The 15,236-nt window shown below is 36.3% G+C and overlaps 1 protein-coding gene across 3 annotated transcripts in view; it reads right to left on the bottom strand.

The window, feature by feature from the left end:
- The window catches only part of REV3L (REV3 like, DNA directed polymerase zeta catalytic subunit), a 115,152-nt gene that overhangs the window by 53,726 nt on the left and 46,190 nt on the right, over positions 1–15,236 (bottom strand). For 2 of the 3 annotated variants that reach the window (XR_014850957.1, XM_085056145.1), the window contains exons 3-10: positions 14,783–14,857; positions 13,167–13,327; positions 9,067–9,163; positions 2,682–2,776; positions 2,002–2,106; positions 971–1,055; positions 737–885; positions 316–444 (exon numbers count right to left, since the gene is read on the bottom strand). Coding sequence is in view for 2 of the 3 variants with exons in the window: in XM_085056145.1 (XP_084912271.1) it covers positions 316–444; positions 737–885; positions 971–1,055; positions 2,002–2,106; positions 2,682–2,776; positions 9,067–9,163; positions 13,167–13,327; positions 14,783–14,857 (896 nt within the window). In the remaining variant the exon portion in view is untranslated. Of the gene's footprint in view, positions 1–315; positions 445–736; positions 886–970; positions 1,056–2,001; positions 2,107–2,681; positions 2,777–9,066; positions 9,164–13,166; positions 13,328–14,782; positions 14,858–15,236 lie in introns of those variants that run through there. The other variant, XM_085056146.1, reaches the window with a different exon arrangement.

The raw sequence follows: 15,236 nt of genomic DNA, 5'->3' as shown, positions 1-15,236 counted from the left end.
GTTTTAGCCTTATAACCCTAGCAGCATAAGCAAGAGCAATACCCACAAGAGACTGCATTGAGCTGACCTGGTGAGAGAACAGGGCTTACTGAACCAAACACAGCAGCCTCCACAAATACAGTCCTGGTGACATTTCTTACAACACACAGGGTCTTTTGGTGGTAGTAGGGTATATGTGTGTGTGAAGTCTCAACCTCTTTGAAAAACTCCTTGACGTAAAATACCTAATTTCTTTCATGGATGGTAACCTGAGGGAACAAATGACTGTGGAACAAAAAAATAGCCTAGAAGAAAAGACATTCCAGTCATACTCACTAAAAGCTGTAGTCTGATTCAGTCTTTGAGACAAAGGCTGAAAGCTCTGGCTGTTCTCCACAATGTTTAAAATTGCTTCTTCATTAATAAGTGCTTCCTCTTCTTTATCAGTTTGCAGCCTATTGGAGTCTTTAAAAGAAAAAAAAAAGGGAAAGCATAAAACTTCAGAGTCAGAGACACCAATACATTATGAAAGCAAGCCACTTCAGAATGGATTTTACTATCCAAATATATTTCCATTATTTGCTGTGGCAATTTTAGAATGGCTTACGCTAACAATAATTAAAATAAAAGCAAAACTACTCTTTCGTTTTTCATAACTAACAATCCATTTCCTTGGCTTACATCTGCTAATAGAACAAACAGCCAAACCATGACACAAATTTATGCCTAAACAATTAGGATATTAAAAAAAACTCACCTTTGCTCATCTTTTTATCATCATGCACTTCTACCATATTAGCTGGTGTACATGGAAAGGCTTCAGGAGAAAGTACCTCAGAGTGTAGTGTTAGCTCAGCCGAGAACTCCTCTGATCCATTACTGTAGTCCAATGATCCTGACAACGTTCTAGTTAATTGAAAAGCAAGTTTTAAATGCATATTTAAGGTTTGCATAGAACACTATACTTTATGACAAATGGCTAAACACTTACACAGAGAAGTCATTTTGCTTGAGAATTTCTTTAAGTCTCTTCTGAAAAAATTTTTCACTCTCTGTTGCTGGCACAAATCCACGGTCTTTAAAATTTGAAAAATATTTGTTATTCAGTTTTACTTTGACCTCTCAACACAGAGAGCAGCTAAAATTACTGATTTTATTAGGAAAAGGCGCAAAGTTGAAGTGCCTGCTAATTTTCAGCACCAAATCTGAGGGCTGATTTTCCAAGTGTATTAAAAACTTTAAAATACTTCACATACTCCCACTGATCTCATTTACAACTGTATCAACAGCATGGACAAAACATGATGCAATTACACCAAGATGAGCATCCAAGAAAAATCACTGAACAATTTTGAGAAATCTGGCTTATGCAGCCTGAATACCAGTACACAGAACCATAGGAAAAACGTCAATCAGAAAGCAGTCTGCCTTAGCCAGGAATGTGCCTATTTCCTTCTTGCAATCCTCTGGTTTACTTGCCAAATATCATTCATATATTAAAAGAAATATGGCCTAGGTTCTGCAGAGAAAGCCTGCTCATTGTGCAATTACATTGCAGAGCACAGTCTTCCCTGTGTAATGAATTTTACATAGAAATACAGGGATTTGTCGATCCTATTAGAATTTTAATCTAATATCACCTTAGCTATAATTCCACAAAAATTAAGAGGGACTGCACTTTTGCATAAACTACAATGGAAAGCTTCAAGATAAAGAGATTTAGTTTTGTCGGTATTTAAACGTTTTCCATGACAAAGCATGCAATTTTAACTGCCATTATCATTCATTCTGTCTAGAATGTTTTGCAGATAGCTGAATCATGATGCTGTTAGGCAAGGTTGCACATCTTGCTTTCAAAATTGGAAAACACAGACTGGACCATCAGTAAGCCTGGAAGCGAAAAAATAATACAATCTAAAAACCCCTCAAACTTGATACATCAATTTAAATTCTGTCCTCCTGCTTGCTTCTCATTCAAAGTTTTGGATTAACAGCTGCACAAATTTTGTATTTTTTTTTTACCTTGTGACTCAGGTGGCTTAATCTGAGAAGATTCACATTTCTGTCTCCGTCGCTGCTTTTCATCCTCCCATATAGCTTGCAAACCAGGGTTCCTGCCAATCTGGGCTGAAATATGCAACAATACATGAAGGAAAGCCTGTTAATGTGACAAAGCATTCGTTCCCCAAATTGGATTCTGGCACTCTTTTTCATCTCTTTTGTCATTCTAGCCTGTCATTTTTTAATTGCCATTCTTGCTTTACTCTAGAATTTGGTATTACGTAAAAGCTAAGGTGTAACTTTATTTTCTAGGTCTCCTATTTGTAATCTAGATCTTGGGTTTTTCTGGTCTTCCCACCAAGTATGTGTGTGTATGTATAAATAGGTGTATGTACACATACATGCATACATACGCGCATCTGATGTTGGTATTTCCATTACTATTCTTCTTATAGGTCTGAAACCTTCTGTTATGCATTAACAAAAATCTCTTTATATTGCTCTAATAATAGACTATTTTTATAACCTCTTTTCTTTCAGAGTTAATTCATTTTTTTAACCTTATAAATTTGTAGATCAACAATTTGCTAACACTGAAATCTCAGCTGTGATTTAACTAAGCTGAGTTTTAAAAGAGCGAACTACAAGAACATAGTTTCTGTTCTAAAACCATTTTACATGGAAAGTTAGTAACACTTCACCTTCAATATCCAGTTGATTCAAAATGTCAGCAGCTACTGCATCCACCTCCAATTCACAGGTACTTTGTGGCTCAACACCTTTCAACATTAAAGAGCTGTGACAACATAAATACCACAGGTTAATTTTATCAATACACTGACTTTGAAACATGCATCATCGTTTTTTAACTGGACTAATACCTAAAATTATTCAGAGGGAACAGGAGTTAGTAACTGAATGCAGAATTATCTGTTCTGATCCTCACCTGCAACTTCTTAAACTAACGATCATATTCAAATCTAATTAGGTAAGAAATCTGTACATTCAACTTAAAAGGGTTTAGCTTTTTCTTTCGTGAGGAGAAGAGAAAAAGCTGGTAAACAACTCAAAGTAGTAAAGCAATTACAATAATGTTCTGCTCCTCAAACATAAGATGAAATGTTCTATACAACTCAGCCAATCCAACTAGGTGTGTAGGCGTGATCATGTGCCCAGAAAACACAGTGGCAAGAATTTTTCTCTCTCACTCACAGTTCAGAGCAATGCTGAACACTTTTAACATTTACAACTAGTTTTTCTGGGGTTTTCTCTTTCTTTAGCCTGGTGAATAAGAAAGACAGTATTAACAACCCCTTTGTTGATTAAAACCAAAATATGAGGGGGCAAGGGGGAGTACAAGCTGTCCTGAAGTACAGTTCTTTAACATGGTTACATGCTGCTTTAGGAACTATTTCATCTGAGTATTGGCAATAGCTTGGTCAGCTGTTAGGTTTGGTGCTTTTGCTCACCTAAAACAAATATGTGCAACATATCAGGAAAATACACAAAGCCATATTTCTCATTCTCCCATCCCAGATCAAGACATATTTCCTCAGCAGTGCTATTTTCAGCAGGTGAGAAGACAGCATGAAGAACTCAGAACGTGTCTAGTCTCCCAGCTGTAGTTAGATGAAAATATGAACTACTTCATGTAATTAGCAGTTGTAATGCCTTGGAAGATATTCAGAAGTGGCTGTTTGACAGAGATTGCCTTATACAACAGAGTAATCACATGCCTCACATCACATGCAGCAGTTTTGCAAAGAAAAACAATGATTGATGTAATGCCAAAATCATGATTTGAGAATATCTATATTAGAATCAGGTTAGAAAAGAAGACTTAGTAAGTCCCAGGTAAAGCTTTTCACAGCATCTATGTTTCATTTTGGAAAAAGGAATGTAGAGAGAATTGTTCACAAGATAAAACTTGTAATACAGATATATGACAGACAGGGTTAAGTGAGGTGGTGTAGGAGCAACCCAGCTGCAGGAGAACAGAAATTTACTCTCTAAAAAAGCAAGATGAATCAGGGTTGCACAACACTGAGTTGCCATGGCTAGGCTACTTGTGATACTCACACCAGTTAATTTTAAATTGCCTTTTATACCTACATACCATGCTGAAAAACTGCTGTACAAATCCATGTTATCTTTGTACGAAAAGCTCCAAATACATTATTTTGAGAACAGAGAGAATTATTTTTGAAGAAAGTAATCGTTTGTGTGCATTATCCATTGAGATAAAAACTATAGTCTGGGATGAAACTTAGCTCAAAGAAAGTATCAATGTTTAGTTTCTCAGATGTTGAGGCAATGAATTAAAGCTACAGTCAAATACCTATTTTAAAAAGAGCCTACTACATACAGCTAGGTAGATCAAAGCCCGCAAAAACCTTTAAGAATTATCAACAAGGTCAGTATCTTAATTCACCAATATTAATGACAGCCTAAGGAAACAAGTTCTGTAATGATCATGTCTGAGGTATTTGTAATGTTAAAGTGAGCACTGGAGACAAAAATTAACTCCATGGAGAATCTGGAAAGTGTTACTCAACTGCACTGATAAGAACTCTAAAATTCGACATAATAATTTTCCATATTCAATTCATGGAAGAAAACATGTCCTTGTTTTCAGGATGTTAACTGACTTAAATAATGTGCACATTATATTAAAAAATCAAATAGCTAAATAAAAACATGCACAGGCTGACAAGCGAGAAAAGCAATTATGACAGCCACAAACCTAGCAAAAATCTGGAATATTACATATCTGCTAGACTGTGAAAAAGTGTTATTTGTCAGATCTCTCCACTTCCATATAAACTAGCGTCTATTAGCAAATCTAGGATTTAAAAAAAGAAAGTGTTTCTCAAAAGCATTCTACCAATCATTCTGCTTTTAACACATCATGTCCAAGTGGCAGACTTGACTGGCATATTACTCCAAGTCTGATGTTTACCAGAAAGTTTCCTCAGTGGAACTCAGAGAAGTGTTTCATCATTTATCATCAGCTGTCTGAGTGGGATAACAAAATGTGTCTCATGTCCAGAACTCCTGATGTCAAAAACTGTTGGATAGCACTTCCAGGTTCAGGTGACTGCTGCCCATTTTAGGGTACACTTTGCAGGTTTCAGTGTGATAACACTGGCAAGTATTGTGCCTAAAAGCCTTACAACATCAGGGATTCCTGAAGATTAGAGATTTTGGCCATTTGTCTACTTGATAACAGAATCACTCTAGAATTACATTAAAAGAAGTGTCTCTGGCTTAATACAGTGCACTAATCATAGCAGTGAATCTCATAGCAGTGAATAATTCAGAGATTTGCCAGGAGCAAGACAAGACATGGCTGGGTTAAATGCTGTTCCTGAGAAGCGGCAGAGTAGCAAGGTGCTCTTTAGCACTGAAAAGGGAGCTCAGTCACCAAATGTGGCATAGTTCACAAACATTCTTTGAAATAAGGAACCATCACTAGCATTTACTCCTGCAAAATGCTGCTCATGTGTGGCTTTTAAATTTTGCATATTACCTTCCAGGTATCCAAAATCATGTTTCAGCCACGTGATGCACTGTGTTTTAAAGTCAAGAAGTGGCCAATCACTGGCACTGCTTGGTTAAACAAGAGAACTTATTAACTGCCACTTACAGTAAGGACTTGGCAGATATATGTTGGACTATCTCTAAAATGTATTCTTAATGTACACAAAGGATAATGAGTCCAAACAGACATCCCAGTCACTAAGAATACAAGACAAGCCTAGAAATTTTGTGGTCTCAAACATTTGACTGTCTTTCCTTTTTTTGCTTTTTCTTGACAGAACAACTAATAACTTGAGCATACAGCTGAAAGGTAGGGAAAGATTTCTGCAATCTTCATATCTGATATAAAGAACAAGCAAAGAACTTAGAAGTTTGATGATATATAAAAGAAACTCCAAATGCTACTGAAAATAGCAGTCCAGTGGTGAAATACAGTAAGTAAATTTTTGCTAAACAATTCACAAAACAGTTAAATATCTCAATTTGAACTGGACAGAACTTGAAGAGGACTGGAGTGAGGGGACTGCACTGGTATTGCACATGATACTAGAAATGAATATAGCTGTTGATATGGAAATTAAGTATGCTGGGATGGAAAGACAGAAAAAAAGGAAGAAAGGCAGCTTTACAGCTATGGAGTAATGCTGCAGACTGCAAAAATAGAAAGAGTTGAGTCACGATCATTTTAGGAAACAATTACAGGGGTTTCCTTGGATAGATATCTCATACTATCTGGGTCAGATTTACCCTCAGTAAGGTTGATCATGGCAATTATAGATCCATTAAACTGATCTAGAAGCAAATTTTCAGAATTTGAAAAGAAATGAAGTAGGAAGGCAATCTGAAAATGGGACTGCAGTATGGGTTTCATTACATGAACATTGTTTCAAGTTGATGACTCTCATAGATTTTTAATAGACATTTTAATAGACAAATAATTTTGTGTAGATACAGAACAGAGTAAAATTAGGACTGGAAAAGTTTATGTTTGTTGCTTTGCTGTGGCACGTACATCCTACAGCATGGCGAAGACAGTCATGCTAGAACACTTTTAACAAAAAAATTAATTTTCTAGGCAAAAGGATATTTAACACAGTAGCAAATGGGAAACAATTTCAGTTGGAGGAATCATAAATGAGTTCCTAATTTATTAAAGCATTTTAAGAGCTAACTAAATGTAAAATTCTTCTTGGTTATATAAAAAGGATAGAAAGTCGATTCAAAATGTGTAGAAATGAATACAGACCAGTTTCTGCGACTGAGTTTACTTCACATCTCATTAATACTTCTGGCAGAAAATACTGCAAGGGAGTAATGAAATATGCTGATAAGGCAAACCAGTAGACATACTGGATACATAACTAGATCATAGTATCAGAAAACAAAAGCAGGATAACTCAAAAGTAGAATAATAGAAACAGGATGAAATTTAAAAATAGAATGAAAAAATCCTATAGGAATTTATAAAGGATTCCAAACAGAACATTCTAAATTGGAAAAAAGAAAGAAGAGAAACATCTTGTACTAATAAATCCTAAAATGCTCACAACCCAAAGTAGCATGATAAACAATACCGTAAAGTGTATGAGGAGCTACCAGTATCATTGCATATGGTGTAGAGAGAATTTGTATGGTGTATTATGTAGTATTCAGGCTTTACATTCAAGAAATAAATTCCTGCTGGCAGAAGTACAGCGAAGGAGTGCTGGGAAAATGGACAGTCTTGGTATTTTCCCCATTTCTGTTAATGTCCCACTTCTGGAGCATGTGTGAGTGCCAGAGAAGGACTGGCAGGAGCGAGGTGCTGCACCCTTGGCTGTACATACGGAAGCATTGAAGGAGGAGGAAAGAAGACCTGTGGTTACAGCCATGAGCATGCATCCTTGGCTCCTGCTCTGCTGAGCTCATCCCTCTCTGGAAGTACTACTTTGCTTTCCTTTTATCTGCCTTCCCCAGATCTGTGTAAAGTAACATCAGATAATCCTGGCCTAACTTATGATCCAGCCTTCAAAGTTTAAGTAAACTGCCTTACAGAACCAAGCCAAATAAAGGTTGAAATGGATTGCGAATGAAATATGCAACCAAAGAGGAGAAAAAGCAGCCCAAGGACAACTGCACATAATGAGACCAGAAGTAAAATTGCAATACAACCATGAGATGAACATGGTTACAAAATCTCCTTGAAGCAGAAGTAGTAGAATCAGAAAACCATATGCTACCTAACACAAGCTCAAGTTTTTGCATGCTAGAAAAATCTGAAGTATGGTTTAATACATGTACTTTCTACTGGGAAAGCAAATACTTCCAATATATAACACTGGCAGGAACTGTGGCATATTGAGCCCTATAAGCTCTTCAGAGAAGAATGACAGGAATGACTCAAAGACTGAGAAGACTACTAGATGACAGAAGGCCTTGCCAAACATCAGCAGGTAGCTTAAAGAATGAACCTGCTGTAGATAAACTATACAAATCAAAGTAGCTTTGGATACTGTGAGTTTCTCTCCCCTCCCCAACTCTGGCCACAAAACCCCCAAAATTCCAGAAATATTCAATTTTCTTATAGAAGTAAAATAATTACAAATTACAAACTGTAGACTAGGAAATGCCTAGGAAAAAGGAAAAGTATGGGAGACAGACATGAAAATTCTAAGCTGAGATTCTCATGTAACTACCATTTGAAATGGACAAACTGAAATTCGCTGGTGAGACACTATTCATAGAATCATTAAGATTGGAGAAGCTCTGTAAGATCATCAAGCCCAACTGTTAATACAGCAGTGCTAAACCATGTGGTCCAAGCATCACACCTATGTATTTTTTTGAGCACTTCCAGGAGGTTCTACCACTTTCTGACCACCCTTTCAGTGAAGAAACTAATATTCAAACTAAACCTCCCCTGCCACAACTTCATGCCATTTCATTTTGTCCTCCCACTTGTTACCTGGGAGAAAAGACTGACCCTCACCTGGCTACACTCTCAGGTGGCTACAGAGAGTGATAAGGTCACTCCTGAGCCTCCTTTTCTCAAGGCTAAACAACCCCAGCACCCTCAGCCACTCCTCACAGGACTTGTGCTCCAGACCCTTCACCAGCTCTGTTGCCCGTCTGTGGATTTACTCCAGCACCTCAATGTTCTTCCTGTAGTGAGGGGCCCAAAATCGAACACATGGTTTGAGGTATGGCCTCACCAGTGAGGTCATGTTAGCCAAGGATGATTACAAAAACACAATCTGTGAACTGATGTGTAAATATTCTCTATAACTATTAAGCTTGCTTAGCTATTCATCAAAGTCATCATTCCAAAAAACCAAAAAGTTGAATTTTGCCCATTATGTCCTAGTTGGATTTTTATAACCATATACCAACAAAGTGTCAGGTGACCAAAACTATACAAAGAAACTAAACAGTGATAATTTTTTTTTTCTTTTTGGAACATGTAAAACATGTAAGAGTCCTTTAAGTGAGAGCCTGGAACTCTGTATTACAGCAAGTTGATATACGTAAGAAAATACAGCATACAAAAGAAAAACCTGGGACGCTGACCTTGGTATTTCATCTTCTTCCCATTCAGTGAAAGATACGTTGCTCGAATTTTCTGGCAAGTGAGTTCTATGATGTTTACTTCCACCTGATGTATCACCTAGGGGAAAAAGCAGCACAAGAAATTAATTCATTTATGTGGCAATATCTTTTACAAATATCATTATATAACTGCATTTACTATTTAATATTACCAGTCCACCTGCTCCTAAAGAATAAATAGCACTGCATGATATCATCTTCACACATTAACTATGCTATCATATAAATGATCCAATTTTCTTTCTAACATGTAGACACATATAAAAAGAAAAATATATTTCCAACATACTGATATTATTAGAATTACATCTGTTGCATTCTAGTCATATCTTAACCTAAATTCAATCTTCTCCTATTTGTGAAAATTTCAAAATAAATCATACAGAGTCCGATGCAAACTTCAGAATTTCCTGGGTCCACAGTTCAAATCCCAGTGGAAATTAGAAGCCTAAGGAAACACTAAATTCTACTTCACACGTTTCCTCTTTCTTATTAGTGAGCAGAAAGGGAATATAGAATATATTTCAGATGCAGTGATAGTAACAGTAAGTGGAAACCCACAATGAAGGCAGATGTTGTCTGACCTACAAATAAAAAACAAAAAGTAAAAAGTTTGCTCAGAGGACTCCATGTTAGGAAGTGTGCTCCAAAGTCATGCTGGTAAAGACCCTTCTGAAGAATTCCTACCTCCCTTGAGGTCTCCACCTGAACCCTCAGTCTTCAGAGAAAGGAAAGACAACATACAAATGATATGGCACAAGAAAGAAAAAGGCCCATGAATGGAGTTGGAGGTAGGTAGAATGGGAGAAGACTTTGAAAATTAGTCTCCCACTTCTACCTGAAAAACCAGCTTGAACCTTGAATTTTCTCAGCTATGTTGGTGTAACACACTAGCAGTTTTCTGGTATTAAATTTACCATTCAGCCATAGCAAACACTTCTACATTTATTAAAGGTATACCAATAAAACAAGTTAATTGTCAGAGGTCTCAGTAATTAAATATTCATTAGAACACATATTTTTATTCTATAAATTTCATAATAGTCTTGCCAATGTGACTTCCACTACTTGGAATACTAGTTTTAGGGACATGTCATGTAGCAAAAAGCCCTGAATAAGTTACTACAGAAACAACTGGAAGATACCATGACAAAAGAACCTTAGAAGCTACAAACAGAAGCAAGCAGGCTTAATTCCATATGTTTCAGACCAAGCTTACGGCACACAGACTACTTCCTTCAAACCCTGGCCCTACATCAGACTTGTAAGTGCACAGACATGGCACAAAGGTGGTACAAAGATGTAGCACTCCAGTGGGGCGAAGACACACTTGTGCTTTTGCAGAGCCAGCTCGTATTTCAGTCACACCTGCTCTGTTACAATCTATGCACTTCAGTGCTTAAGCAGGTGATTCCAGAAAGACAAAACAAAGTATCTGATCCCATTTGCACAGATACAGCTCAAACCTAGCACAGTCTACTGTTCAGAAGTGATGATTTGTCATTGGGCAGCTAGTCCAGGAAGAAGCACAGCCATGCTTTTACAGTGTGGCACATCAGCTAATTCTCCATATTTAAATGCAAGCTGACTATGCTTGGAAACATCTCTTGTTATTTTTCATCTGCAACTTGTTTACTTTAAGTTGATGAAATGGACTGAGTAGTTGTATATTTTAAAGGAAAATACATCTCACAGCAGCCATGCAAGATTACAGGTCAACTGGTAAAATATATACTATTATTTAAAAAAACTATTTGCATTTCAAATACTACACCACAGCAGTTTCAGTGCATTATTTCCTATGAACCCTATTTTCATATACTTCTAAAACTTGAGGCTCAAATTCCTGTATCAGTTTGTTTCTTCAGTAAAGTTAATTACAGGGACAGGGATTTAAAGATACTCAGTATTCCCCTTTTCTTGACATAAAGATTTTTAAAGACAGTAGCAATGACACATCAAGGACTTTCAGAGTCATATTACAGCAGAAGATTCAGCTACCGAAAATAAAAAGTTTTGCAATAGTAACAGTGGTGTGTGGTACATGAATGATTAGGCAGCCTTCTTCACAGCCCATAAAGAACAGGACCTAAGAAAATGATCTGCTGCATCTTCTGGATACAGGCTGATGAAGGCAGAATATTCCTGCTACTACAAATTTGTATGCTGATCTCTCAGCCTTCAAAAACATCTACTTATCTCAGTGAGAAAAATACCACTAGAAACAGGCTCCTGAGTCTTCTTGCTTACATTGACAAATATACTACTTGCCAGACTCATTTTTGTATCACTATCTGCAAGGGAAGCAAGGTAAATGTTTGCTGCACATCTCTTGGCAAAGGCTTTTACTGCTGTCTAAGAAACACTGTTAGACCTGGCCTGCAGGTATACTTGGCTGAAAGGAATGCACACTCCCACAACACAGATGCTGAGAAACAGGCAGGTAAAGCGTGGTGCTTGTAAGCAGAGGCTGTGCCTCGTACACCACTCCAACAGCCTGAGCACAGAGAGGGTTGCTGTACAAGTACAGGCCTGTTGACAGCACTGCCTCTGGAAGGTTGCACCAGGGACAAACCATTTGTTGCTCGGCTGCTGTGCCAGGAGCAGCAGACAGTGATCCTGTGCCTGGGGACTCCAACAGACTGAGGCAGGCTACTGATGCATGTACGATGTGGAGCTATGCAAAGCAGAATGAAGCTTCCTAGGAGCACTGCAGCCAGCATCTGATCAAGCTAGACAAGGTAGTCTGTCTTTTTTTCCCTTTTTTTCATTGGGTTCTTCCCTAAAAGAATAGTTAAGTCCACTGGTCTCAGCCCATGCTTCTCTTCCACCCCCTTGCTCCCTTTTCAAGACTTAGAACTCTCATCCTTAAATAAATTATGAAGGAGAATACAAACAGCTTATGTTTTTCATCTATCACCTGAAAGAGAAAAAAAAAAGATCTATGGAAAAAGAATAGAAGCAACTATTTTATACAATCACATTGTATGTTTCCAGGAGGCTGATTTGAATACTTGGAAGACTAAAGGTACCTGACCATACTTCCTCAGGACTGAAAATCCTGAAGATGCTTTGTGCATGGCTGAGTTTTTGCATTCCTACAGTTCTGACACCAGCAAAGAGTGTGGCCTATTGTTGAGCATAAAAAGAGTACATTCCTATAAATGAGAATTAGTTATAAAACACCATGGGCTAATTGATCGCTATCTGAATATACAGGCATAAAAATAACGAGCAAATTCAAGTCAGCATGATTATTTCTTGGCGTTTTTACAGAAAGATACTTTAGCATTCCTTTCAACTTTTGCTTTAGCTGTAGGAATAATTATGATTTAAGCAAACAATTCTTATTTTACAAAATGTTAAGTACTAAAGGTATTATGCTTTTCCTACTGTTATCTCTCATTTATAATGAAGCATTTAGATAACACTAGGGATGTTCTCACCAAACTTAATTTTTATGTCAGTGTGTACATTCAAAATGCCAAACTAATTTTTAACTACTTCCTTTGCTCACACACTACTAATTCAAATTTCACTTTAGAGTAAATGACTTTAGCAGAAACACAAGCATTTTAATTAAGACCATTGATTGTCATCGGAGCAAAACTGTTAGCCATAATTTTGTAAAGACACTACTGCAACAAAAATATATTTTAATTGATATAAGGATCAAAGCCACAAAATACAAAGCAATAGTATTCTTATGCTATCTTTCATGTTAATTCTTCAACTAAATATCAACAATTTTTCAACTTCTAGAAAAGAGGTGTGGTCATCTTGTGAAATGGTCACAGCTGTGCCAGTACATGTGTTTCTTGATATACAGCATCTCATTTCAGGAAGCAGGCTCTTCCTCAATCCCCATAATACCCACAAAGAGGCATAAAAAAGAAAAAAGCTACATGCAGATTTTGTTTTCACATAGAAAGCAAACTTCAGGGAAACAACATGATTCAGCCAAACTACAGCAAAAGCCTGACAACTAGTGACATCTTGTTCAAAACTGTAGTTTTTATCCTTCAAAACAATTATTTGGTCTTAAGAAATAAACACCTTACTTTTTCTCCTTGCCTTTCTGAATTTGACAGCAGCCAGGTTTATTAAATTCATTCCATATAAATTGTAGTCTATAAAGAGTTGGAGGAGGTAGGGAATATGGGCTTCATGAGGCTGGTAAGATTTATTCATTATGGCTCCACCTTGCAGAAGCTCACAAACTCTAAAATAAAAGACAAATTAAGACAAAACCAAAAAAATTATTTCAGTACAACAATACTGATATTTGATTTTATCAAAATATAAAATACTTAGAATTATAATACTTTGCCTTAGTTGTATTTTTAACTGTATATTTGCAATATTAGATGAACAAAAATTATCTCTGCTAATGATACAATATTTGGGTGTTAGTTACAAAGGAGCCTTGAATCCTTCAGCTTAAAAAATATGAAACTCTCTGGAAAAATCATCCTACGATATTCTATTCCTCCAAGTGATCCAAAAGCCACTATAGGCCACAGAAATCTTTCAATAGAATACCTGTGGCAGCTGTTTGCCTACACACCTGTAATAAGTTTGAAAGTCCCTCTAGTTCTCCTTGACATACATATGATATATATCATATAAATCATATATGTGATACATATGATGTTCTTCATGGTTTTAAAGCTACATACTGTATACTAAGAAGCAGTATTTTAAAACTCCCTAGAAGGACAAATCCTCTCTTTTAAAAAGCTACACATTAAAAAATAACTGCAAGTATTTGGATAGTTAGAAACTGGTACAATAAGTTTATCTCAAATTAACAGTACACATCTACATAACAAAGAGAAGCACTAAGAATTTCTAAATGTAACAAACTGGGATTAAAAATAAAATTTTATACAGTAAAAACCAGGAGTAATTTAAGTGAAGACAGTCCTTATTTGGATAGCAGCAATTCAAATATGAGAAGCTCCAAATTTTCAAACAACGGTTGTGTCATATATGCATGTAGATTACATTAAGACAGAAATTTAAAATCACGCAAAATTTCACTCGCCTAGAAGAAAAATCAGACAATCCTGTCTTATGATCAGGTATTAGAACTTTAAAAAAAAGTTAACAGTATGTAATAGCACAAACTCAAGGGATTTCAGTTTATGCTTGAGAAATAATTCCTCCCTATTTATTCCTGAATTAACTGCAACTACTTTTGACAGTAAAATTGAAATCAACAGACTTTCATTTAACAGAATGAGAAATAGAGAACCTGTCTAATATATGAAAAGCTATTCAGTTTCTCAAGTAAATCTTAAATCTAGTAATTGGTGCTGGAATTAAAACCTACCAAAACTTACTTCATAAGAGCTGGAATGAAACCATATGAAAGATGGCTACATTGTTTTCCTTAAAGAGTTACAGGAAAAGTAACCTGATACAAATTAATTTAAGTGTTCAAGAATTACTGTTAACACAAAACAAGTAAAGGCAAGTATGTTTTGGTACTGCTTTCCTAACATGCTACTGCTTTAAAAAGGTTATTGGTGTGTTTAAAATTAGCAATTTTTAAAGCGTTTTGAAAACCATGGGACAGTAATTTTGGAGGTTTTATTTTGTTAAGTTATTGGTGAATCTTGTTTCAAGCTTCACTTTTTAATTGAAGATATAAGGAAATCAGCCAGAACTTTACCTTTTTACCATTGCAGGATTGTAAAGATAAATCTTCATAAACTGTCTCTCCTTTTCATGGTAACCATAAAAAGGCCTGGAGAGGAAGAAATAAAAGCAAGAAGCGAGCCAGTTATTTTGTAGCATTTATTCAATGACATTTTACTAGAAGTAAATAAAGAGTATTAAATAAGCATGTCTATCTACCCAGGGAAGGAGGAAGATGTATTCCAGTTAGGTCTTCCCCATTAGCCTATTATGCAAGCATACAAAATACCTGAAACACTCTTTATTGCTGCTTGGAAGCAATGAGCATCTGACTTTCAGTAATGACTGAAGTTCTAAGGCAAGAGAGGTGAAAAAGAGGCAGGTTCTACTAATTTCCACCTGTTCTTTTCTCACTGATTCAAGATTGTCATCAACAGTTTACTCTGCCCAGCTTTCACTGTTGAGATGAATAGCTATAGTACAATTTA

Source organism: Lichenostomus cassidix, chromosome 3 (assembly GCF_008360975.1).
Source record: "Lichenostomus cassidix isolate B80296 chromosome 3, HeHo_3.0, whole genome shotgun sequence".
NCBI classification, from domain to species: Eukaryota; Metazoa; Chordata; class Aves; order Passeriformes; family Meliphagidae; genus Lichenostomus; species Lichenostomus cassidix.
The sequence above is the reverse complement of the archived record's forward strand: the minus strand, read 5'-3'. Positions and strand labels throughout refer to the sequence as shown.